This window comes from Microcaecilia unicolor, chromosome 10 (assembly GCF_901765095.1).
Source record: "Microcaecilia unicolor chromosome 10, aMicUni1.1, whole genome shotgun sequence".
Lineage (NCBI taxonomy): Eukaryota > Metazoa > Chordata > Amphibia > Gymnophiona > Siphonopidae > Microcaecilia > Microcaecilia unicolor.
This window is the reverse complement of record NC_044040.1, coordinates 157,908,575-157,935,346: the sequence shown is the minus strand read 5'-3', so window position 1 is coordinate 157,935,346 and position 26,772 is coordinate 157,908,575. Positions and strand designations below refer to the sequence as shown.

Genomic DNA, 26,772 nt, shown 5'->3' with positions numbered 1-26,772 from the left:
AGACAACCTAGCACTAGACAAAGACATACAAACAAGAGCAAGACTGGGAAACAAGCAATACAGTAAACAAGCAGTACAGAACACAAAGCTACACAAAGACTAAACTAGAATCAGGCAAGAATACAGACTATAAACTGGACTAGGAAGAAGTGCAGCAAGCACCAACAAACCAGGGCCTTAGGCGATGCAAAGGCAAAGCAGAGAGTTTCAAAATGGCTAATAAGCCCAGCAGCAATCACCAGGCAACTACGGGTGCTGTGTAGGTTCAAACAAAACAAGCAAGTCTGGCAGGCTGGAACGGGAAACAGTACATAGACAATCCAATGCAGCCAGCACACAGAGACAGAGACAGAACTAACACAGGAAGAACAGACAGGAGCCAGCTCAGAAGCTGACCACTGGCAATACGGTGAGTCTGAGAGGGGTCACGGCCACAGACGTGACAAAGGCAAACTATCTGGAACCTTAGAGCTTGTCCTATCTGTCTCCAAATATCAGCCTTGAAAGAAGAGATCAACAAACTCAAGAAGGAATTAACTACAATAAAGAAGCATCCAGGATTACTCATTTCCCAGCTAATTTGCCACCACCATTGCCTCAGAGAATGAAACATCAGAGGAATAGATGGGTCACAGTAGGCTCTAGTAGACTAAGCTCTGTGACACAGAAACACTCACCCTTCCAAGCTTTGCCCCTGTCAAATTCTTTTGCAGCATTGCATCATTATGATAGTGAAAACAGAAGCTATGAAAATAGCACAACCCTAGAAACATCCCCCAATTAATGACAGAATTGTGAAAAGCAGAAAATTATTACTGCTCGGAGACTCCATTACCAGAGGCATTAACTTAGGAGCACAGTTCAGGGGTTCCAACGTAGTGAAATGTCTTCCAGGATCTTCAGCTATAAGATGTACAGACCAAATACTGAAAGGGATCTGAGAAGAGAGTGAGGCTTCTAACACTGATGTAATTCACATGGACACAAATGATCTGGCCAACAATAGCAAGTTTACAGCACAGAGAACGTTCCAGAAGTTTGGGGAGGGACTGAAATCTTTGGTTCGGACTGTGGCTTTTTTTGAAGTAATTCCTACGTTGGGGAGGGGAGAGGAAAGAATATGCAAAACAGAGGAATTCAATAAGTTACTTGAGTCTTGGTGTAAAGGAGAAGGTTTTAGATACATAGGAGAATGGGGTAATACATGGAAAAATAACAGGCTGTACTGTAATGATGGGCTACATCGTTCTGTGATGGGAAAAAGGATCCTTGGGGAGAAAATCAGACAGTATGTTTCTAGATATTTAAACTAGAGGGTGGGGGTGACAAAAGGAAACAGGGGATTTCGGAAAGTCGCCCCAGAATAAACATGATGGCAGAGGGAAAGGTCATCAAACATATAAATGGCAAGTGACCGACTCACCTGCAAATGCGCAGTAGAGACTTCCCTCTCTGTCCCGCCCTCGCGTCAAGGCGTGATGATGTCAGAGGGCGGAACAGAGAGGGAAACGGAGTTGGACTGTCGGATGCTGCTGCTGGAGCCTGGAAACGAACATTGCGCGCACCAACCTCCCCCTCCCCCCTCCCCACCGCCGCTCCCGCCCCCCTCCGTATCGGGCCCCCTGCACTGACCCGACAGCGCCTCTCACCACCGTGTGGAAGTGCTGCAGGCAGCAGCAGAGTGATCTGCTGCTGCCTGCAGAGCTTTCACGCGAAGGTAGAGGCGCTGTCAGGTCAGTGCAGGGGGCCCGGCACGAAGGGGGGAGGGAGCGGTGGCGAGTAGGGTAACTGGAAATCTCGCCCATTTTAATGGGCTTAACGGCTAGTGTAAATATAAAAAAACCCCACCCAAACTCACTAAGCACATGGAAAGCTATGTGCACAAATGCTCATAGTCTAAGAAAAAGGTTAAAGACTTGCAAGCCCTGATGTTTGAAGAAAACTTGGATATTGTTGCTATTACGGCGACGTGGTTCAATGATTCTCATGAGTGGGATGTGACCATACCGGTCTATAATCTTTTTAGGAAGGATAGAGAGGGCCGAAGAGGTGGAGGAGTGGCTCTGTATGTGAGAGAGAATATCAGAAAGGCTGAAATGCGTGGAACCTGGGGAAAAGAAGAAGCTTTATGGATCGTCCTGGAAAGAGAAGACAGAACCTGTATCCACACGGGAGTTATCTACAGACCTCCTGCGCTAACGGAGAAGTTAGACAAGGATCTGATAGAAGATATTCAAAAGATTGGTATGAAAGGGGAGGTGCTACTGTTGGAGATTTCAATTTGTCTGACGTGGATTGGAATGTCCCGTCCACGGATTCGGAAAGAAGTAGGGAGATTGTGGATGTCTGTCAAAGTGCCTTGCTCAGACAAATGGTGATGGAACCTATGAGGGAAGGGTTGATGCTGGATCTAGTGCTCACTAATGGAGGTAGTGTTTCCGATATCTGAGTGGGTGCCCATCTATGTAATAGTGATCATCTGTTACAGAACTGGTAGTGAGCCCTTGTGCCTTGACAGAGCACAGTGAAAAAGAAGGCCGCACTCAGTCAGGCAGCCGGACAACCCCTAGCTTCACCTGGGGATGACCACCATTCCCCAGGAGTTGAGCTCCCAGGTGCGGGTGGCCACCAGGACTTCATGATACGAGCGGGGTCGGACGGCCGCTAGCCGAGCCAGGCAGCAAGTAAACAGTATCAAGTCCAAACCGAGAATCAGGGCAGGCAGCAAAGCAGAGAATGAAGTCAGGGCAGGCAGCAAAGCAGAAAATGTCAGGCCCAATCCAGAAGTCAAAGCCAAGCCGGGAGAAGACAACAGAATGCTCAGAACACGCACCAGACCTCTACAACGATAGAAGCCGAAACAAACAGATGACCGTGTTTAGTTCTTAAATAGGCCTCTCATCAGGAGATCCCTGCCACAGCTGATGGGCAAGGAACCTCATTGGGCACGCCCATAGGAATAAGCCTCTCAAGATGGCTGCCCCTCAGGAACCGATGTAGATGCTCTACTCAAGATGGCCGTCCTTCAGGAACTGATCAAATGCACCTCTCAAGATGGCCGCCCCTCAACTGACCCTTCCAAGATGGCCGCCACCAGGAGCAGCCAGGTAGGAGTGTAACAGAGTGTAACCAGGAGCAGCCAGGTAGGAGTGTAACAGTGTTTTACTGCATTTACATAATATGCTATCAATGTTGACATAGAGGTGAATGGCGGTGTGAAAGACTTGCATGAGTGAGTTGCTAGGGTACCATATTTGTTTGTGATTAGTGTTATTGTTTGCAATACATATATTAAAGAGTAAGTGTTATAAAATACTAGATTACTTTTGTAATGGGAGTTAAAATTTAATGCCAAGAAGTATAGAGTGATGCACTTGGGGTGCGGAAACCCAAAAGAGAGATACCAGATAGGAGGGGAGAGATTAGTAAGCTCAACTCAGGAGAGAGTCCTTTGGGTGTTGGTGTCAGAGGATCTGAAGGTGAAGAAACAATGCAACAAGGCGACGGCCGTGGCCAGAAGGATGCTAGGCTGCGTAGACAGGAGCATAACCAGCAGAAAAAAGGAGGTGTTGATGCCCCTCTACAAGTCGTTGGTGAGGCCCCACTTGGAGTATTGTGTTCAGTTTTGGAGGCCGTATCTTGCTAAAGATGTAAAAAGATTGGAAGCGGTGCAATGAAAAGCTATGAAAATGGTATGGGATTTGCGTTGCAAACTGTACAAGGAAAGACTTGCTGACCTGAACATGTATACCTTGGAGGAAAGGAGAAACAGGGGTGACATGATACAGACGTTCAAATATTTGAAAGGTATTAATCCGCAAGTAAACCTTTTCCGGAGACGGGAAGGCGATAGAACTAGAGGACATGAATTGAGGCTGAACGGGGGCAGACTCAGGACTAATGTCAGGAAGTATTTTTTCATGGAGAGGGTGGTGGATATGTGGAATGCCCTCCTGCGGGAGGTGGTGGAGATGAAAACAGTAATGGTATTCAAACATGCGTGGGATAAACACAAAGGAATCCTGTTTAGAAGGAATGGTTCCGTGGAATCTTAGCGGAGATTGGGTGGCAATGCCGGTAATTGGAAACAAAACGAGAGCTGGGCAGACTTCTATGGTCTATGCCTTGATCATGACTGAATAGATAGGGATGGACTGGAGTGTAAATTTTAAGGGGCTTCGATGTTAGCTTCAGAACTTAGTACAAGAACAGTACTGGGCAGACTTCTACGGTCTGTGCCCTGAGAAAGGCAAGGACAAATCAAACTCGGGTATACATATAAAGTATCACATACCATGTAAAATGAGTTTATTTTGTTGGGCAGACTGGATGGACCATACAGGTCTTTATCTGCTGTCGTTTACTATGTTACTATGTTATCACTCACTTGATTCAGATTTAAATCAGTCACATAGAAGTGAAAAATTGCATAATTTATGCCTATTTTTCCTTACCTATTCAAGAAGTAATTTAATAAGTATTGACTTAGTTTTAGGTGGCAAGCACACATGTAAATGGTTGCATTCTAGTCATTTACACGCAGAAGTGGCCTCATAGAATACCAACTAGTGGAAAAGTATGTTCCATGTTTTGATGGAGAGTAGCTTGCCAGTGGACATTCATATAGTCTGAGCACAGAAACAGGCATGGATATTATAGTATTCTATAATTTGTGCACATTCTGGCTAAAATCTAGGTGTGGATTTTTACACCAGCTATAGGGCTGATTTACGTGATTGCGCCTTTAAATGTAAACAGAATTTTCTGCCACTTGCCCAAGTACTCTATAAAAAACAGTAGGCACCTTCTTTTCTTTGTAGAATTGGCTTAAAATAGGCACCTGCTTACCCTTTTTTCCTAGGCACCCTGTTCTAGAATTATCCTCTATGTGCCTATATATATTTTTACTTGCCGTGTATAAAACAGAAATGAATGAATGATGGCCAAATCTTCTGCAACATTTTTATCAGGTTGATAATAGTAGTGTAAACCATCAGTCAACTGGTTATCAAGATTTCACAATATTTTATCATACTCTTTCAAGTAACTTGTGCAATAACTTTGTAGCTCAGGTTTAGATATCAGGGTTCCAGTGCCTCCGGGTCCACTGAAAATGTTTAAATCTAGGTAAATGTCAAGGTTCAGTGACATGAATTTTAGGTTCACTGGTAGGGATAATCTTAAGATCTGAACAAAATCTTTCTTCCTTTAGATCTAGGTTGAAAATATGACTTTTCAACCAAGCTTTCAACCGTTTACATGCTCTCTTGGTCTTCAGACTCTAATTTCTTCCATTATATATGTCTCCATGTTCTTCCTTCCATTAGAATACACACTGAATCCTTCATTTACAGCTGCTCCCAGTCTGCCTTCTCTCCTTGTTAAATCTATTTCTCCCTTTCCACTTTCTTTGGTGAATATTGTAACTTTTATTTTTGTCCATTTCCTTGGTCTGTTCTTTTCATCCCTCATTTTCTTTTAGTCATGAGTGTGATGTGCATAAGGAGAAGCATTAAAGGAAGAGAAAAAAAAAACACTAAGCTAAAACCTATATTTCACTTTTTACTACATTCAGAAAGTGATCATTTTGCAAGGACTCTTCTGTCATTGGAGGGTAGCAAGAACAGTAGACAAATATTGCAAAAAGCTCGTGCACATTTTTGTGCAATTTGAACAAGTGCAAAAATATTTTGAACACAAGCAAATCAAAAATGTTCAATCCTGTTGTTTGCTGCTCTGCTGCCTCATTCCTAAGGAGGTTAGTGATGTTCGTGATAAATCAAGATGCAGTAAAAGTTCACGTTTTATCATACCTTGATAACATCCCCATTAAGATTTTACTAGACAATCACGATTCTCAGCAAAATTCTGAACTAATAAATGACTACCTTTTTGCAAAGTACAAATTCAACTTTTAAACTGATTCAGACAGGGACAAACCCTGAAAGTTGCATTAAATCAACTTATTCCCTGAACTGAGAGATAGGGCTAACTGGATTCCCAGCTTATATACCTACTAAATAGTTGTTCACTTCAGATTTAAATAGTGAATTGTATTATGCCAACACTTGCCCTAGACTTGGGGTCAATCATGTACAGGGCCACAACTTAATGCCACAGACCAGTAATAGATGCAGCCATATTCTTGGGGTCAAAGAATCACTTAACTTCATTTTGCTGGTCTCTAATTGTAAAATTCATAAGATTAATTTAGTAAGCACATGGGTATCTCACTGTGATGCATTAGCATACATACATGATAAATCATAGCTCCTATTAGGAACTTTAGAGCTTGCAGAAGGCAAAAGGTGAATAAATGCAGAATAGAAATGCATGAACTTTCATGTAAATGGCAAATTATGCAATCCTCACCACTGCTCCTCTCTGCCCTCAAGTTGTTTAGCTATACAATTTGCATCACCTTACACCTGAAAGGTGTCTTTCTTCATAGACTTCCACTTGGACTGTGTTAATAAAGACAAAGGTTAATCGGGATTATCTCTCTGACTTTTAAACTGTTGATATCACAAAAACCATAAACCCTATCCAAGAAGTATATAAAGCAGGGTATGTTCCATATTCTCTCTGCAGCTCTGCTTCCAGACAAGTTTCACCTCTCCTGTCTTCCACTCCAAACTCTCTGCCACAATGCCAGCTGATTACAATGGAATCTGGGAAATGGAGTCCAATGACAACTTTGAAGGCTATATGAAAGCTTTAGGTAAATTAAAAAAAAAATTGATGAAAGCTTGATAGTTAAACTTCATATGATTGTACACAGATCTGACCTTCTGCAGTTTCTAGATGGCTAAACCATGACTGGTAATTGATGCTTTGAAGCGGACATTAATCTCTCCTAATGGGTAACGTGAAACTATATAGTAACTGGTCTGTTTAAGGCACTATTTTTAATATGGTGAGAGAAAGGTTGCTAAGAAAATGGCTAGTATTAAGGGCTCCTAGGTTCTAATGTATTTATAACCACAAGCAAGTGACTTTATCTTCCTTTGCTTTCCTTTAATTAAAATTGAATAGTACATAATCCCTGGATTCTATATATGGCACCCAGAATTGAACGCCCAAACTTGAGCATGTGTCCAAGATGCATTCTCAAACGTAGTAACAAGCTAATTAATATCAATAATTGTGTGCTAACAACCTATTATTCATGTTAATTGGCACTCAGAATTTGTGCAGGTACCTGGCTGCATGCTTATAAGGTATGTCGCCTAATGCTACTAGCATGTAACTCAAAAGGGGGCATGTCAGGGGCATCCCAAAAACTTGCACATGGAATTATAAAATACGACCTCAGCACACCTAACTTGGGCACCAGTATTTACACCAGGTTTCAGCAGACGTAAGTCTGGCGCCTAAAGTTATTTATTTATTTATTTATTGCATTTGTATCCCACATTTTCCCACCTATTTGCAGGCTCAATGTGGCTTACATTGTTCTGTCATGGCAATCACCATTTCTGGAGTGAGAGATAAAGGTGGTATTACATTAAAGATCTTGATTGACATTGTGGATTAAGCAGTCAAATATAAGGAGTTCAGATTCGGAATAAGAGATAGGGCGGTATTGCGTTAAAGTTCATTCGTGGTAGAGTAGGCCTCGAATATAGAGTGATAGGTTTTATCCAGTTCAGGCTTGAATTCCATTGTCTGGTAGTTAGGATGGATCATTATGGTATGCCTTGTTGAACAAGCTGGTCTTCGGTGATCTCCAAAAGTTAGTTAAGTTAGGTATTTTTTTCTGCACGCGTGGTAATGCATTCCATAGCTGCGTGCTTATGTAGGAGAAGCTGGAAGCATATGTTAATTTGTATTTTAGTCCTTTGCAGCCGGGGTAATGGAGGTTCAGGAATGTGCGTGCTGATCTTTTAGTGTTCCTGGGTGGTAAGTCTATGAGGTCTGACATGTAGCCCGGGGCTTCTCCGTAAAATGATTTTATGAATCAGAGTGCAGATTTTGAACATAATACATTCTTTAAGTGGGAGCCAGTGTAGCTTTTCTCTTAGGGGTTTGGCACTTTCGTATTTCGTTTTTCCAAATATGGCTGCTGTATTTTGGGCTGTTTGGAGCTACTTGATGATTTGTTCTTTACATCCGGCATAGATTGCATTATAGTAATCTAGGTGGCATAGCACCATTGATTGTACCAGGCTGCGAAATATTTCCCTTGGGAAGAACGGTTTTACTTTTTTGAGTTTCCACATTGATTGGAACATTTTCTTTGTTGTATTTTTCGCATGACTTTCTAGTGTTAGATTTCGGTCAATTGTGACTCCAAGTATTTTCAGGCTATCTGAAACAGGGAGGGTATAGTTTGGGGTGTTTATAGTGGTGGGTTTACTCGCATTGTGTTATGATGAGAGAATGAGACATTGTGTTTTTTCTGCGTTAAGTTTTAGTTGAAATGCATCATGAGTTCATGATTTGGAGGCTATGATTGATTTCATTAGTGATTTCTTTTAGATCATGTTTAAACGGGATGTAAATTGTGACATCATCTGCATAGATGTATGGATTGAGGCCTTGGTTGGATAGCGATTTAGCCAAAGGTATCATCATTAGGTTGAAAAGGGTCGGTGAGAGCGGTGATCCTTGGGCTACTCTGCAATGTGGTTTCCATGGTTCTGAAGTCTTCAAGTTAGATATTACTTGGTATGTTCTTGCGGTTAGGAAGCCTTTGAACCAGCTAAGAATGTTTCCTAGAATCCCAAAGTATTCTAGGATGTTTAATAATATTATGTGGCTAACCACATCGAACGCGCTGGACATGTCAAATTGTAGGAGAAGTACACTGTTGCCAGATGCAATTGCTTGTTTGAATTTGGTTAGCAGAGAGGGGCATAATCGAACGTCGCTGGTGAAATAGATTGCCGGCGATCTATTTTGGCGGCAGCGCAACAGCTGGCCAGAACCGTATTATCGAAAAAGATGGCTGGCCATCTTTTTTTCGATAATACGGTTTAGCCCGGCCAAATGCCAGAGTTCGCCGGGTTTGAGATTGCCAGTTTTGTTTTTCAGCGATAATGGAAAAAATGCTGGCCATCTCAAATCCGGTGAAATCCAAGGCATTTGGTCATGGGAGGAGCCAGTATTTGTAGTGCACTGGTCCCCCTGACATGCCAGGACACCAACCGGGCACCCTAGGGGACACTTCTAAAAATGTTTTAAAAAATACACAAATAGCTCCCAGGTGCATAGCTCCCTTACCTTGGATGCTGAGCCTCCCCAATCCCCCCCCAAACCCACTCTCCACAACTCTACACCATTACCATAGCCCTTATGGGTGAAGGGGGGGCACCTACATGTGGGTACAGTGGGTTTTGGGGGGGGGTTGGAGGGCTCAACACTTAGCACCACAAGTGTAACAGGTGGGGGGGGGGGGCGGGTGATGGACCTGGGTCTGCCTGCCTGAAGTGCACTGCACCCATTCAAAACTGCTCCAGGGACTTGCATACTGCTGTCAGGGAGCTGGGTATTACATTTGAGGCTGGCATACAGGCTGGTAAAAAAAGGTTTTTATTTTTATTTTTTTAGTGTGGGAGGGGGTTGGTGACCACTGGGGGATTACGGGGAGGTCATCCCCCATTCCCTCCGGTGGTCATCTGGTCAGTTGGGGCTACCTTTTTGAGGTTTGGTCGTGAAAATAAAAGGACCAAGTAAACCCGGCCAAATACTGCTTAACGCCGCTTTTTTTTTCCATTATCCGTGAAAGCCAGCCATCTGGTAGCCATGCCCATGCCCGCCCATATCCTGCCTTCACTATGCTGCCGACACACCCCCTTGAACTTTCGCCAGCTTGACGACGGGAAAGCGGCGATGGTGTCAAAAAAGTCGCTTTTGATTTTACGGATTTCGCCGCTTTTGAGAGATCGCCGGCCATCTCCCAATTTATGTCGGAAGATCACCGGCGATCACTTTTGAAAATAAGCCTGAGAGTGATCAGTACTGTTTCAGTACTGTGGTTGGATCGAAATCCTGATTGAGATTCGTGTAGTATTGAGAATTTGTTTAGGTAGTCGGTTAGCTGTTTGGTTACCATACTTTCCATTAGTTTGGTTGCCAGGGGGATAGATGCTACCGGGCGGTAATTTGTTATATCACTTGTTTTTTTCTTTGAGTCCTTAGGTATTGGGGTAAGTAAAATGTTTCCTTTATCCTTTGGGAAGAGTCCATGTTGTAACATAATCAGTGCTAAGCATGACTTATAAAGGGTGTGTCCCTTTATAGAACTGAACTTAGAGTCAATTTTGAGTGTTGTTTACTATATCCAAGCCACTGTGTCTTGCTCCTTCTGAAATCTTTTTGTTTTGCTCATTTAAATATGCAAATGCAGCATACGTGTGTACTCTGGATCTTTGTCTGGATATAAAATGCTCAATTAGAGGCTCAAAATGCAAAAAGTAAGGAGCTTTGTAATAATGAGAGGCACAGCCTAAACTCATAATATTGATAGCATAGAAAAACTGCTATTTCCTCTCAGTGCAGATATCTGGTACCTGTAGTTGTATTGACTGTCATTTTTGCAAGTTGTGGTATCGTTTATTTGGACAACATGAACATTATCCAAAGTTATTCCATATTAGTTTTTGTTTTTTTGTTTTTTTTAATTTATCATTTTACTTAATTACATTCACATTTAGCACATAAATGTAAGGAAATACAGAAATTAATATAAAAAGGAAAACATTTTCTCTCAACAATATATATTTACATAATTGCCCACAATTGGAAGATCCAAGATGAGGAAAACAATCTTAAAGAAAATAAGAAAAACTCAAAATGGTTAATCTTATACTTCACATTTTCTGAGGGAGGAAGGTTAATCAGTTATTGCAGCCGGTACAGTGGTAACTGAAGGAAGTTGCTGCAGAGCATTCTTCATCTGTTTCCACAAACTCTTATAATTTCTTAGGTTCAAACAAATAAGTAATAAGGAAATAAAACAATTACAAGGGAATCACGCTAGGAAGGTCCCACCTAGGGCAATGATTCCTGGCTTAAAAGCCAAGACTTCACACCTCCCAGTCTGCGATTCCCTTGATGTGTCAGGAAATATATGCATCTTTGAACCCAAATAACTATCAACCATGTATCAGAAATACAATTTCAAAACATTATTCCTATCTAAATCAAAGACAAAAGTCACTAATAATATAACTCTATCTATAACTTCTGAATTTTCCAAAATGTCGGTTAAACTTACATCTCTTTTCTCTGATAAAAAAGATTTTAAAGGAAATATAATTTTAGTCACCAATAGGTGGCTATCAGAAGGTATTAGCAAAGTATCAGAGAAATATTTCTTCAAGAATTCAGTAGCTGATATATAGGATATTATAGGTAAATTTATCATTCTCAAGTTCTTTTCCCTTAATTGGTTCTCCAGAAATTCCAATTTTTACAAAAAAAGATACTATTCATCATTACCAAATTGTCTGATTTTCATAGAGAAACCATTTCCATAATCAAAGTCTCTATTTTTATATCTTGGACTTCCACTTTGTTAGATAGGTATTAGTATAAATTCTTTAACTCACATAGTGAAAAATTTTAAACATCTGAAGAAGAGAGTTATTCACATTCTGCTGCAGTTCCTATAGTACGTCCATTATGACATTATTGGCTTCACCAAGTCCAATTTCTCCACAGAAACCGCTCCAGATATTTTCGGGGGGAAGAGCTCACTCTCCAATCCCCCAGTTGGTTTATTATCCGAGTCGATGCTGCGCTAGGACCTCCTCGGGTCACGTGAAAATCCTAACCCACTTCGGGCGTTTCCATTATTGACCTCCATAGCGAAGCAATACTGTTTCGGGGTCTTGGAGGGGTCGTGCCAACAGGGGGACTCAAAGTCACTCCCTCTCCACTGAGATTCGGCAATAAAGCCTTGCTGTTCCCCGAAGCAGGAACCGATATCCTCGACGTTATGACCCCGAATCTCTCCAAAATAGACTGAGAAGTGGTGGGAACCCCAGCCATGTTCGAGGAGGACAACACCATGGCTTTGCCTTTTCTCTTCCCCATTCTCTGGGGAGCGCGCCTTCTTCTTCAGGCATTCTGGTGTAAAACGGGAACTCAACTAATGTACGTCCTCCCTCAACGCCATCTTGGATCCTCCAGGTTGGGACACTTTTTGTCTGGTTTCTCCTCAGAGGCCTGTCTGATATGGGTAACCCTACAGCATAGCCCTCTGAGTCATTGAAACACGGAAGCCCCTCCACCACTTACAAGGTGGTGTCCCTTCGGAGGGGTCCATATTAGTTTTTGTGACTACAAAGAGTTCTGTTTCCATTTTTTACTTTACCAGGATATAAAATATTTTAAAAATTTCCACTGCCAAAAAAATGACTGAAATATTTAACGTATACTAAATAGTGTGTACCATGCAGGAAGGAAAAAGGCCTCAAAGAACTCCTAGATAATATTTAATCTGATGGAGCTAGAACAGATCACAAAGATCTTACCTTCATCATTGGACAACATGTATAAAGCTTCCTGCTATATTAATGGTATATACATAGCTACACTTCACATGATTTTCTTATATTAAATAGCACTCGATCTGAGTACCAACACTTATCTTTAAAGGTGGTACTTCTTCCTGGACTGCGTTGCAAAATCAAGTGCTGTGCTGTGCTGTGCTGCGCTGTCTTCACCTTCATGTCCCGAGCTGACGGTGGTCAGCATTTCGCGCTGCTGCTTCAGGGTCTTGGTGCCAGTGCTGAAGTTGGAACAGTCCAGGAAGAAGTACCACCTTTAAAGATAAATGTTAGTACTCAGATCGAATGCTATTTAACATAAGAAAATCATATGAAGTGTAGCTATGTATAGCATTAATATAGCAGGAAGCTTTATACATCGTTAAGGTTTTTTGTCCGATGATGAAGGTAAGATCTTTGTGATCTGTTCTAGCTCCGTCAGATTAAATATTATCTAGGAGCTCTTTGAGGCCTTTTTCCTTCCTGCATGGTTCACACTATTTAGTGTACATTAAATATTTCAGTCATTTTTTTGGCAGTGGAAATTTTTGTGATACTTTTCTAGGACACTAGTACTTCCACACCCCATCAGTTTTTTAGTTATATAAAATATTTTAACCACACATCAAAAGTATTTTTGTCAAATTATTTGTTTTAATTTTGCTCACAACTTTTCAGTAGTAGTGCAAGGTAAGTTACATTCAGATATACTAGGTATTTCCCTGACCCCAGAGGATTTATAATCTAAGGAGTTGATATTCAAAGCAATTTAACTGGCCAGAAACAGCTCCTGCCAAGTTAGTTTGCTTGTTTGGGACTAACTGGTCATATTCAGTGGCACCTAACCAGATAGTACCGCTGAAAATGTCAGGTTAGTGCCCAACATGAAACCAGCTATTTTGGGGGCCTTCCAGGGGCAGAGTTAAGTGTTTGGCCTGTTAAGTGCCAATATTCAGCACTTAACCAGCCAAAATAACTGCATAAATAGGACCGCATGAAAGTCAGTCCAATCTTTATGCAGTTTCCCATAGCTGATTATCACTCTTAACTGGTTATGTTTTCACTGGCTTCATATACCTGAAAATTCAATGCCGGAGCCCAGACATGGGCCGACATTGAATGTCTGGAGATAATGTGGGCAGTGGGCAGTAAAACGCTGATTGCTGCCAGCTGAATATCGAGCCCTATGCTTGTACTTGAGGCAATATAAGGTTAAGTGACTTTATTTATTTATTAGGATTTATTTACCGCCTTTTTGAAGGAATTCACTCAAGGCAGTGTACAGAAAGAATAAGTCAAACATAAGCAACAGACAATGACAGCAGTAAAAATATTCAGATAACAATACAAGTATCACAATCAGTGTAAATCCACAGAACATAACAAAATAGAAACCTTAATTGACCAAAATAGTCTTAAAGAAAATTTTTTGAATTATTTTCACTGAACATTCACAGATCCGGAGGTCTTATTGTTAGATATCCATTTCACGTTTCAATCATTGCACATTATATTTAAACCCTGATGTGCTTCACTTCACCAATCCATAAAAAACTTTTAAATGTGAATACAAATTTAGGGGCCACTTTACTAAGCCGCTTAGGTGCCCACGCGTGCCTAACACGCGTCAATTTTGAGTTAATGCTCGACTACAGCATAATTTCATTTTTGATGAGCGTCCAATACACGCACTGAAAAATATTTTTATTTTCTGGAATGCGGGCAGTAATCAGGCGGTAATCGGCAATTTTACGCGTGTAGACCATTACCACCCGGTTACCATGTGAGACCTTACCGCTAGGTCAATGACTGGCGGTAAGGTCTCAGACCCAAAATGGACACGTGGCAATTTTCATTTTGCTGCACGTCCATTTTTAGCAAAAATTTTAAAAAGGCATTTTTTTACAGGTGCACTGAAAAATAATTCTGCGTGCGCCTAAAACACACGTCTACACTACCGCAGGCCATTTTTCAGCGCACCTTAGCAAAAGCGCCCCTTAAACTTATCTTCCAGCAATTAGTTGGGTCCCGACATGGACCATGTTTCGCTAACGCTGTCTCAAGGTACCCAAAGCAAAATCCTGAAAACAAGTTCTGCAAAAGTCCTTAATCTGAAATCCACTTTAATGTATGAAAGATGCCAGCTCTGAACACTCTTTGTGATGATTTTAGTTTCTCCAGAACTAAAATAATTAATCCTCTCATTAGTTTTTTGGAACAATAAAAATAGGGCATAGTATGCTACCTTACAATGTCAACACAATACACAATAAAACATTTTAATAGATAGCATAGGGTGCAAGCAAAGATGGAACATAGAGATATGTAAGACAGGGTAACAGGAGTAAGAAAATAAGGCACTAATTTAAAGAAAGTTGCACATGAGGTCAGAATGGTGCTTGAAAATGATCTTAGCTAGGGTAGGAGTGAACAAACATGTCCTGCTGTAGTATGTGCAGCTGGTGTCACTCCGTGTGTGTGTGACTAGAAAGTTAGCTACTTCTTCCATTAAAGGCCTGATTACTAATGTGAGATGTGGCACTGAATGTTGGTGGCGTTGGCATCACTTCTGAGACCCTCTGACTCCACCCGTGGACTGCCCCTGCACTGCCAAGATAGTGCCATGGAAGTCACTGAAGATATTCAATGGCACTGCCCAGTTAAGTACTGCTGAATATCCCCTCCCAGCCCACTCACCATGATTTAAGTGGGCAAGGGCCTCTCCTGCCCGGTTAAATCATTCTGAAGCTCAGGCCCCGTATATCACTAAAGACTTGCCCAAGATCACAAGCAGTAGTGGAATTTGAATCAGGCAGGGCCACCAAGAGAGGAAGGGGGGCAAGATTGCAAGATTTCCTGGGCCTCGGCCTCCAAGGAGGGCCCGGTGCTGGCAGCCCAGGTGAGATCCAACACCCCCCCCCCCTTCAACTCGCCTGGAGTCATGGAGTGGCAGGCAGCAGCAATCGAGAGAGACTGTTCTGCTGACCACTGGTCCTTCTTCCTGCTGCATCCCACCTATGCGAAAACAGGCAGTTACTTCACTGGAGGCAGGATATGGCAGGAAGAAGGACCCGTGGCTGGCAGAGCAGTCTCTCAATAGCTGCCTGCTATTCAATGACTCCAGGCAAGTAGAGGACAGGGGAGGAGTGCAGTAATGGTGGTGGATCCCTTAACATTGTTTGCCCTGGGCCCAGCTTTGTTTCTTGGCGGCCCTGGAGCCTGATTTCTCTAGTTCTCAGCTGGGTGCTCTAATATTACAATGAGGAGACAAACCAATGAGTCTAGATGACTTTTGAAAACCAAACACAGCACTTATATTTAGTGAAGTATACAGATACTGAATACAGCTGAAATATGTGCTAACTAATGTACACAGTGAAGTGGCACACATTTCATTTATGTGCACTGAAATTTGCAAGCAGATGCAACACAGAGAAAACCAGAGTGAATGAGTAACCTAACGGTTAGAGCAGCAGACTGTGAACTAGAGAGACCAGGGTTCAAAATCCACTGACAATCCTTGTGGCCTTGGGCAAGTCGCTTAACCCTCCTTTGCCTCAATACAAACTTAGATTAAAAGCCCTCTGGGTACAGGGAAATACCTACTGTATCTGAATGTAATTTATCTTGAACTACCACTAGACAGGCATGAGCTAGATACTAAAGGGGTCCTTTTACCAAACGTTGGACAAAGATGGCCCATGGTGGCCACCTTTTACTGCCATGGGTAAAAGGTAATTCTTTTAAGGGGCTAGTAAATGGCAACCCTTACTGCCTTCTATTTAGGAGACGGTGAGAGCTCCAGTGCTGACCTGGCAGTAACTGGGCAGCGTGCGACACTGTCCGATTACTACCAGGCATGCCCCTGGCCCTGGTGCTAGAAAAGTTTTTAAAAGTTCCTAGTGCTGGAAACAGCGCACGCTGGAAGCCAAAACTGTTGCTGACATCCCACACAAATCTGTCGGTAGCCCTACCACTGGGTAGTAAAAGAGCCCCTAATTAAATAAAGAATTGACTTTGTGTATTTCTGCTACTTTTATCATTAATTAGCATTCAATTTTAAATATAAACTAGAAGAGCGAGGGCAAAGTGATGAACAGTTCATATGAAATTCTTCTAGCTTGTGTTTTCAACTGAGGACTATGCTAATATAAAATACTAGGAAAACAGGCCCGTTTCAGGAGCAAATGAAATGGGCGCTAGCAAGGTTTCCCTCCTCAACCCCCCCCTTCTCCCTCCCTCCCTACCTACCGATCCCTTCGTCACCCCCTTCTGCCTCCCTACCTACCTACCTACCTACTGACCCCTTCGTCGTTCTGATGGCATCGGCATTGCTCCGCATTCCGCACCTCTTGGACGCATCGAACACCATAGCTCCACCCTCGACGTCATGACGTTTGACGCGAGGGTGGGGCCCCTAGCCTGGGCAATTTTGGTGGCTTCACCACCATGGTCTTATGAACCGTTCTGGATGGAAGTGACAGTGACGTCACTGTCCTCAGAACGTTGAGGGTGAGTTTTATTATATAGGATTATTTGATCCTTACAAATCATTTGAATGCTGTATTCCAAAGTGCTGAAAGCAAAAAGACTAGTTATACTATTTAACACATAACTACTAACCAGAAGTCTTTTGGGAAAAAAGAGAGTGCAAAGAGAAAATTTTCACATTTATAATCAATATTCTGAAAAATCTCCACTTCTCTGCCATAGGGTTTCATGCAAAAACCTTTCACACAAAACATGGCAAATGTTCATGCAAATTCTAGAGATAAACAATGTGAAATCAGTGGGTTAATGATACAATTCTTCCATGTATGTGCAACAGTAAATATTTCATTTGCACATGATTTGTAGGCTTTTTGTTTTCAATGTGAGCATTTTCACATAATTCTATTGATAAGTATGATTGCTGCCCTTTTCACATTATACAATGCACCTCATCTAACAATTGTCATCAGTGCTGAATGGAAATTAACTCAAGGATATTGGTTTTCATTGTCTTCATAAAGACAAAAAAAAATGATCACGACCTTTATTCTGTTCATCTCAGAGATTTCCTTTAGCTTTTCTGACTTTTCTACAAAGAGGAACACTGTGTCCTAAAGCGATGTCCTCTCTGTAAAGAAGTTATTCATCTTAGCTGAAATGTTTTCTCTCTGAGCTGGAGATAACCCATTTGAATGGGCAATATTGCCAACTACAGTAGAGAGGAGTAGGATGGTCTGGCCTTTGCAGTAACCCAGGGAGACGTCTAAAAATTCAATCTTTATTAGGAAACATCAAATGTTTCCTAATAAAGATTGAATTTTTAGACATCTCCCTGGGTTACTGCAAAGGCCAGACCATCCTACTCCTCTCTGTTGTACTACTTTGTCGTAGGATTGTGGGTTTCTCCACCTTCTGTGGTCGTTCCTTGTTTTCAGTATTGCCAACTAGCCATATACCACAGCAAATTATTAATTAGGAATGTTTGAAATGTTTCGCCTTGTTGCTCTCAACTGCTTCCCTATGGGAGTACAGTCACAAATACTACAGCATATCAATTGGATGCAGTAATCAAGGCTCCTAATTTCTCACAATTCCCTGATTCCATTTAATTTAATTTATTAAATATGGCAGATGATAAGATTACAAACTACTAAGTGGAGCTTGAAATAGAAATAGCAATGTAGCAAGTTTTGAAGTGTCCCTTATACAGGAGGAAAAATCAAACCTCTGCAAACTTTATCTAACCAATGGAACCTCAAAACTCCAACAAGGAACCATACCACGGTATTTATAAATCCTTGTATATACTGGAGTAAATTCCTATCATTGGTTCCCCTTAAGAAAGGAGAACAGAAAAAAAGCCCAGACGAAAAAACTCATCCTAAATGAGAAAACCGTATGGGTTAAAAAACTGTCCTCCCCTCTTGCATATATACACACTGTAAAAGGAACACCCAAAAACCTAACCTACCTCAACTACCCCCCACCCAGAACCAGACTATTTATTAGGAAGCCCCTTATTTATTAGGAAGCCCCTCGAGGTAAAAGAGCCCCAAGTAAACTAATATAGCACTAGAGCAGTGGGAAAAAGACCCCCAAACCTGCCCACTATTGCAAACACCTGGAAGCCACCCGTAGCCAAGCATCCAAATATAAAAAATCCTTTGTACTTAGCTTTATTCCGGTTTGGAAGCTTCAAACCTAGCCTGCACAAATGACGTTTGAAGAATGCTGGCCACTGCCGATATGTACTCCCTCTGGGGCTCCGGAGCCTCACTAAAAGTCACAAATATTCGGCGTGTCGTGTCGTATTCCATTTGTGACACGACAGAGACTCAGTTTCCAGCATCGTTTTTCACAGTAGCTGATGGATTTCAAGCGCCCTTCCTGAGGCAGCCACGAGGGTGGCGAAACAAGGCGCTCTTGTTGGAGGGTCGGCGCCTGTCGCCGAATATTTGTGACTTTTAGTGAGGCTCCGGAGCCCCAGAGGGAGTACATATCGGCAGTGGCCAGCATTCTTCAAACGTCATTTGTGCAGGCTAGGTTTGAAGCTTCCAAACCGGAATAAAGCTAAGTACAAAGGATTTTTTATATTTGGATGCTTGGCTACGGGTGGCTTCCAGGTGTTTGCAATAGTGGGCAGGTTTGGGGGGTTTTTTCCCACTGCTCTAGTGCTATATTAGTTTACTTGGGGCTCTTTTACCTCGAGGGGCTTCCTAATAAATAAGGGGCTTCCTAATAAATAGTCTGGTTCTGGGTGGGGGGTAGTTGAGGTAGGTTAGGTTTTTGGGTGTTCCTTTTACAGTGTGTTTATATGCAAGAGGGGAGGACAGTTTTTTAACCCATACGGTTTTCTCATTTAGGATGAGTTTTTTCGTCTGGGCTTTTTTTCTGTTCTCCTTTCTTAAGGGGAACCAATGATAGGAATTTACTCCAGTATATACAAGGATTTATAAATACCGTGGTATGGTTCCTTGTTGGAGTTTTGAGGTTCCATTGGTTAGATAAAGTTTGCAGAGGTTTGATTTTTCCTCCTGTATAAGGGACACTTCAAAACTTGCTACATTGCTATTTCTATTTCAAGCTCCACTTAGTAGTTTGTAATTATTTATTGAGAGCTTGAGTTCTCCAGGTATTGTTAGAGTTTAGATGATAAGATTACAAATCTCAAAAGGGGCCCTTTTACTAAGCCTCGTAAGCGTCTACTTGCACCCAATGTGCGCCAAAATGGAGTTACCGCCTGGCTACCACATGGCTCTTGTGCGCACGATATGTGCAGCCAAAAACTAATTTTTATTTTCGGACGTGCGTATTGGATGCGTGCCAAGTGGCATTTAATGCGTGTAGGTCATTACTGCCCGAGACTTTACCACTAGGTCAATGGCTGGCGATATGGTCTCAGACCCAAAATGGACCTGCAGCAATTTTCATTTTGCCACACATCCATTTTCGGCAAAAATTCAAAAAAGGCATTTTTTACAGGTGCGCTGAAAAAATGATTCTATGTGCACCCAAAACACGTGTCTACACTACCGCAGGCCATTTTTCAGCATGCCTTTGTAAAAGGGCCCCAAAGTGACTTGCAAGTAAAATAGCAGTAATACTACATATAATATATCATTATTTCTTCCATCCCAATTTACTAGTGGCTTACCAAGGGTGGGGTGGTGGGATCTGCCTGCCCTGGATGCAGGCACTAAGGAGGGGGGGGAGGTGCATAAATTGAGTATGTGAGAGGAGTGATGGCATCAGCGGCTGGAAGTGTGCTGCCATCTTTCCCACTGCTCAGACAGCACTGGGGCTTGGGCACAGGACTTCTTCCACTGACAGGGCTAGGGCATCCCCGCCAGCTAAGGGATTAATTTTAACATTGAAGGGGGGGGGGGGGGGGAACAACAGAGAAAATGTTTTTTGTTACACTAGTGTGGGAGGGGTGTTAAAAATGATCCAATTTGGGTGTCAAATACACTAGGTACGCCACTGCATCATCCACAATATTCATAACCCTCTCAATTATCCGCATCAACTTCCAACCCCTCAGACACTGCCAAAATCCTGTCCAAAAAAAGCAAGTTTTAGTCTTTTTCTGAAAAGTTAAACTATCCCTCAGTAGCCTAATTTCCTGAGGCAGCAAGTTTTATTGAAAGCAGAACTGTTGTTGAGAAAGTTCACCTACAAGTCATCTGTAGACTCACCTCTTTCACACTGAGAATCACTAATCTCTTCTCATCTTCAGAACTCAGAGCACATGATAGCACATGTAGCTTAACCAATTCTTTTAAATAAAAATGGGGGGAGACTTCTCCAATATTACCTTGAAAGCCCCAAAACTGGTATCTGACTCAAATAGGAAGCCATAGGAGGGAATGCCCCACTAAACCATGTTTGTCTATGTGTTCCATAATTTTATTCTTTATAATAGTTTCCACTATTTTGCCCGGCACTGAAGTCGGGCTTACCAGTCTGTAATTTCCTGGACCACCCCTGGAACTCTTTTTAAAAATTGGCATTACCCTACATATAATCCCTCTGTTTTTTTACAAATTAATTTCAGTCTGTTCCTAGGTTTTGCAGTGGAATGGCCTGGGCTTTGTTGAATTTTGGGAACCAGAAGCCAGGTTGAGCAGGTGCACTTCTCGCCTGTAATTCACCACCCTTCCATCCTCTGAACTCATGACACTCGCCTTCCCTCATTTTCCTCCCTTCCCCATCATACCCCCTTCCTGCCTCCATCCAATCACCTCTAATCTTCCCAATAGAAAGAACAGATGGCATCTTTGGTCACATTGTCTTCCACTACCACTGAAGGCCTTACTTGCACCGTGAATGTTGTGGCACTACAGTATCCCATGTAGTTCAAAGCACAAGTTGGGTCCTGGTGGCAGAGGATAGAAGATGCAGCTCAGGCCACGGTCACTGTCTTCCTCCAACTGACGAGATCAGCATGGAAGGAAGGAAAGAACGGATTGAGGAGGATGGGAAGTATAATAAAGTGAAGGAGAACAATCAGTGGTGGGGAGAAAAATAGGGGACAGAGAAGCTAGGAAGGTCACAGGAGGCATCAAGGGATAAGGTAGAAAAGGTGGACTGGACCAGTAGTGTGAATGTGAGGAGGAGCAGGACTGAAGCATGAGAAGAGACACTTCTGTTCCCTGATCCCACATTCTCACCTTCTTCCCCTGCCTCCCTCCACCCTGATCCTTCCATCTTCTCCTTCCTCCCATCTCATGCTTTACTCTCTTCCTCCCCAACCCTCTTTTTCCTCTTCCCACTTCTCTCCCTTTCTTTGGCCCTCCCTCCCTCTCTTCCCCAGATCGATGGTCCTCATCCCATCCTTAACCCCTTTTTCCATCCATGAAATGTGTATGCTTACCTGTACAATATGAGCTATGTTAGATATACATGTATTTACAGAATAGTGCTTGGCTTTCATACGTGTATGTCCACATATGCACATGTATATGTCATTATTTATTTACTAGTAAAAAAGGCCCGTTTCGTAAACAAATGAAACGGGCGCTAGCAAGGCTATAGAGAGAGTGAGAGTGTGTATATGTATGTGTGTCTGTGTGTGTGTGACACAGAGAAAGTGTGTGTGTGTGTGTCTCTGTGTGAAAGAGAGTGTGCACAGGTAGGGTGAAAATGAAGAGACAGCAGTGAAATTTTACATAGGACAGCTGAACCATATGAGGCGTGTTTGTGTGTCTGTGTGAGAGAGTGTGTATATGTGTGTGGGTGCATGTGTGTGTGAGATAGAGACAGTGTAAGTGTGTGTGTGTGCGTCTGTGTGAAAGAGTGTGTGAAAGGGTAGGGTCAAAATGAAGAGACAGCATTATAATTGTACATAGCACAGCACATACATTTGAGGCAGTTATTGCCTTATCTCCCCTGCCGCCCCCTCCATACCCAACGATTCGTTCCTTGTCTTCCATCCCCTCTGTGTCCCGTGTGTATGTGTGTGAGAGAGAGAGAGAGGTGCTAGCAGTCCCTGTGATAGTGGCAGGTCAGTTGCTCATTATAGCCAGTTAAGAGTGAGAGTGTGTGTGTATGTGCTGGTTTTTTTCCTTCCCTCATATGCCCTCCGTGCCCGTTGTTTGTGTGGAGAGCAGAGATCTATATGGTCCTTTTAGCGTTGCTGTTGATGTCGCGTAGCAACTTTGTGCTGCTGGTTTTCATTGTTCTGCGATGTGTCTTATGTCACGTTCCGTCACTTAGTAACGGGTTCGCGATGCGATAGGTTGAGTGTCATTGGTCCGCCCTCAACGTCATGATGTTTTATGTGGGGGGCGGGGCCAACACTCATGGGCGAATTCCTGGTTTCACCACCATGCATTTAGAACGTTGGGACTTGTGGAGGCTTCAGAACGTTGGAGGTGCGTTTTATATAGAGAGATGTGCTTAATCAGAATGTAAATGTTGGTGCCCTCCTTATACAATTACCCCCAATACTGTAAAATTCAGTTCATTAAGGGTTTTTCTCTCATCCTATGCCTGTAAACCCAGGCTTACAAAATTGTATCTAAGGTTTCAAGTATAGTGAACTGCTGCTCATACAAGCAGAGCTCCAAAAGGGTCACTCATCCTTAAAACTGATATATATATACTGCATACATTGCTAACACTGTCATGCGTAAAGAGTCTTGCCTTTAGCTAAAAACACTGGCCTTTTCTTGGCATGATCACTTGCAGTATACCAACATTAGCTCTTTTACTTGAAGAGTTATGAAAGTGGCATTTTCTTAAGCCTACATTTATTTAGAAATATATTGCCTTATGTAAACTGGTTATAATTCTAATGTAAATGTGACCCAGGTGTCACAAACCGGCCTAGCCTAGAAGATAAATTTTTGTTGTGCTGACCATTCAGGGACAGTACAAGCCTTGGTAGTAGAATTACTTAATAGGTGCCCAAGAATTTTCTAGCTGAGTTTCTGGAAAGGAGAAACTAACAGAGGAGCTAGGAAGTCCCAGAGGTCATATAAGGTAGAGTTTTGGTGGGAAAGCAAACAGAAAGCAGCGGTCTGTAGACACAGGTGTTGTGAGAGTTGGCTCAATAATACCACCCTAGAGGGCAAAAGAAAAAGAGGGGTACCCTAAAGAAAAAAAGAGAAGGGTTTACCCAAAAGTGAAGTTAGGACTCTTCCTTTTTTTCTGCCTAACTGATCATTGCCAGAGCAAGCTCAAGTATCAGTGATGGTCAGGTGCTGGATAAGGCCTGGAAAGGGTTGAGTGCTGTCCTAGCTCCACCAGTTAAGAAGTACCAAGCAGGTCACCTGAGATGGAGGCATAGCTTTGATAAGAACTAGGTTGAGGCTAAACGAGAGAAACCAGAGGCCTCAATGTGCCAGGAAAGAGGATGTCTAGATTTGGATCCAGGAGAAGATTGCAAGAGAATAGAGCTACAGAATGTCAGTAGTCCTTCACCAAGTAGAAAAATTACATATCCAATGAGAGGTGCATGATCAAGGGATAAGAGTTGGAAAGCAGTGTATCCCTTCAAGGAGTCCCAGAGCAGTGGGAGCCACAGAGTAAATAGAAGAGGAATTCAAAGGGAGAGTCGCCAACAGGAGGGATTAGTCATCTGAGAGGCTCGAAGATTAAAGAGGATAAACAGCCTTTAGTCATTTGTCAAGAATAATGAAGTAACAGAATGAATTTTGTTTTATGAAGTTTCACCCAATAAAGTACAATTTTAATCCAAATTACTGGGTGCAATGAAATTAATTATGTGAATGGTGAGGAGACTAAGAGAAGTTCAGTGGAGACTGTTTACTGGGTCTGATATTAAAGAAGATGTGCTGATCAGGGATCTGGGTGCAGGCAGGCGGTCTTTAATGGCTTTCACGCCTTATAGTCATGCTATAAATGGCACTTATCTGACCAAGAAGGCATGTAGATACCCAGAAGGTCAGAATTTACGCATAAATGTGTGTAAATGCCAATCATTTGGCTATGTGTTACTTTATGAAATGGTGCCTAAGTGTGATGGCATATAGTTTGAAGATGGATGTACACATGGGAGGAATCTTGACATGGCACACAATTATGCATGTAAATTATAGAATGCTATAATTTACAAGACTATACAGCAATCTAGCAGGGGCAGACTGACAGTGGTCAGGGTCTCCCTGCAGTAAAGGTCATTGGGCTCCCTGGCCACTGCCCACTGCCCCACAGCTGCCCCCTCCCACACACTACAGCCTCACCCCACCACCTGCACAGTTGCTGCCCCCTTCTACACACTAGAGACCACTGAACCAAAGTGGACCCTCCGCGGTCCTACCTTGAAGGGCCCTGGGGATCTAGTAGCTTTTTAGGGGGCAGGAAAGAACCCTACTCTTTCCTGCCCACTATTGTTACTGTCCCCGATGCCGCAGGAAGTCTTGGCGGCCATTTTTAAAACATGGCAGTGCAGCCAGGCAGAGTGCTGGCAGTGGGCAGGAAAGAGTGGGATTCTTTCCTGTTATAATGTGAGAATTGTTTGATCATTGTATTTTTCAGTCGCGTTGGTCTTGGCCTCTCTTTTCTACTTCCTCTTGTTGTTTGTTTCCTAAATCTTTTTTTCAGGATCTCATTTTCATTTTTGTTTCCTTACTCCTTTTCTAGTCCCCCATTCTGCATTTATCCCCTCCCCAGCTTTACTGTATTTACCTTCCTCTGCATTCTCATTCTTTCACCAGCCCCTGCTGCTTCCCTGTTCCTTATCCCTGCTGTACCTTCAGCTTTAACTTGGGTTTTCATACTCATTTAGAAAGAGCTGTACTGCATTCTAATTTCAAGTATTCCATATTTTCTCTAATAATTGCCCGAGCTATTATTAGAAACTCTGGGTTTTCTGAAGTCTAGAGTGGACTATTATTGGAGGTACTTCACGCCTGGAGTAAACTTCTGAGCCTGTACTTCTAGCCCCCTCTTTGGCTGTTTTCAAGTCCAAACTTAAAGCCCACCTTTTTACCACTGTTTTGTCTCCTAACCACTGCTCACTTGCCCTGTTCTTTTTATCCTCACCTCTTTATTCCCTTACCCTTAATTGTTCTGTCTGTCTGCCTGTCTTATCTAGATTATAAGCTCTTTGAGCAGGGACTGTCTTTTTGTGTATGGTGTACAGCGCTGCGTATGCCTTGTAGCGCTATAGAAATGATAAGTAGTAGTAGTAGTATCTTACCCCTATCCCCATTGTACCTCCTCCCAATTCTTCCATCTCTCAAATCTTTCAAGTCCCTACTCCACCCCAAGCCCTGAGTATGCAATCAAATCCCACTCAAGCCCTGAGTCTCCACTTACACTCCTAATACCCTACCAGTCTTAAAGTATGTATTCTTCTGGTTTCCCACCCAATCCCAGAGCCTCTGTTTAAATCCAAGCCCCTGCTGTCTAGGATCTCCAACATCTGCCCTCCTGCCTCTTTCTTTCCTTTCCTAAGCACCCATTGCCTGTGCTTTTCCCCATACCCATTTCTCCCCTACCCCAGTGTCTGCTCTTCTACTTCCCTCTCAAATGCTCAGTGACCCTACCTTTTCTTCTACTTATCACAGCATCCATTCATCTGCCTCTCCCTCACCACCTTCCCTTAAATTAGGGTTGCATTTCTGAAGTATGCTGTGAAAATTGTAAGGCTGTTTATAGCCAGTGCTTTTTTTGTGCCGGTACGCAACGGTACGGCGTACCGGCACCTTTTTTTTTTTGCTCCCCCCGCCCCTTGAGTCCATGTCCCGCACGCAGTGCCAGCCCCCATTTCCGGCCGCTGCTGCTTCTCCTGTTGAGCAGCAGCGGCCGCTACACAAAGAAAAAGATTTTTTTAAAAACTTCAAACCTTGGCTGAAACGCGGCACCCCGGCACTGTAGACAGCCATTAGGCATTGGCTGTTGCCCCGCAGCCGCTCCTCCTCTTGCCTCGACGTCACTACGCTCCTCCGGGGTTTTCCTCCAGGGGCAGTGACGTAGAGGCAAGAGGAGGAGCGGCTGCGGGGCAACAGCCAATGCCTAATGGCTGTCTATAGTGCCGGGGTGCCGCGTTTCAGCCAGGTTTGAAGTTTTTTTTTTAAATCTTCTTTTTCTTTGTGTAGCGGCCGCTGCTGCTCAACAGGAGAAGCAGCAGCGGCCGGAAATAGGGGCTGGTGCCGCGTGCGTCGTGACTTCGCGCCGTTCGCGGGAAACTTGGCAGGGAGAGGGAATCCAACAGAGGGAAGGATTGGGGAGAGAGAGAAAGAGGGAACCAACAGAGGGAAGGATTGGGGAGAGAGAGAAAGAGGGAAACCAACAGAGGGAAGGATTGGGGAAAGAG

At 42.9% G+C, this 26,772-nt stretch overlaps 1 protein-coding gene across 3 annotated transcripts in view; it reads left to right on the top strand.

Moving 5' to 3' along the window:
* The window catches only part of RBP2 (retinol binding protein 2), a 77,372-nt gene that overhangs the window by 5,473 nt on the left and 45,127 nt on the right, over positions 1 to 26,772 (top strand). For all 3 annotated transcript variants that reach the window (XM_030216460.1, XM_030216461.1, XM_030216462.1), the window contains one exon: positions 6,592 to 6,721. In XM_030216460.1, the coding sequence (XP_030072320.1) occupies positions 6,592 to 6,721 (130 nt within the window). The remainder of the gene's footprint in view (positions 1 to 6,591; positions 6,722 to 26,772) is intronic.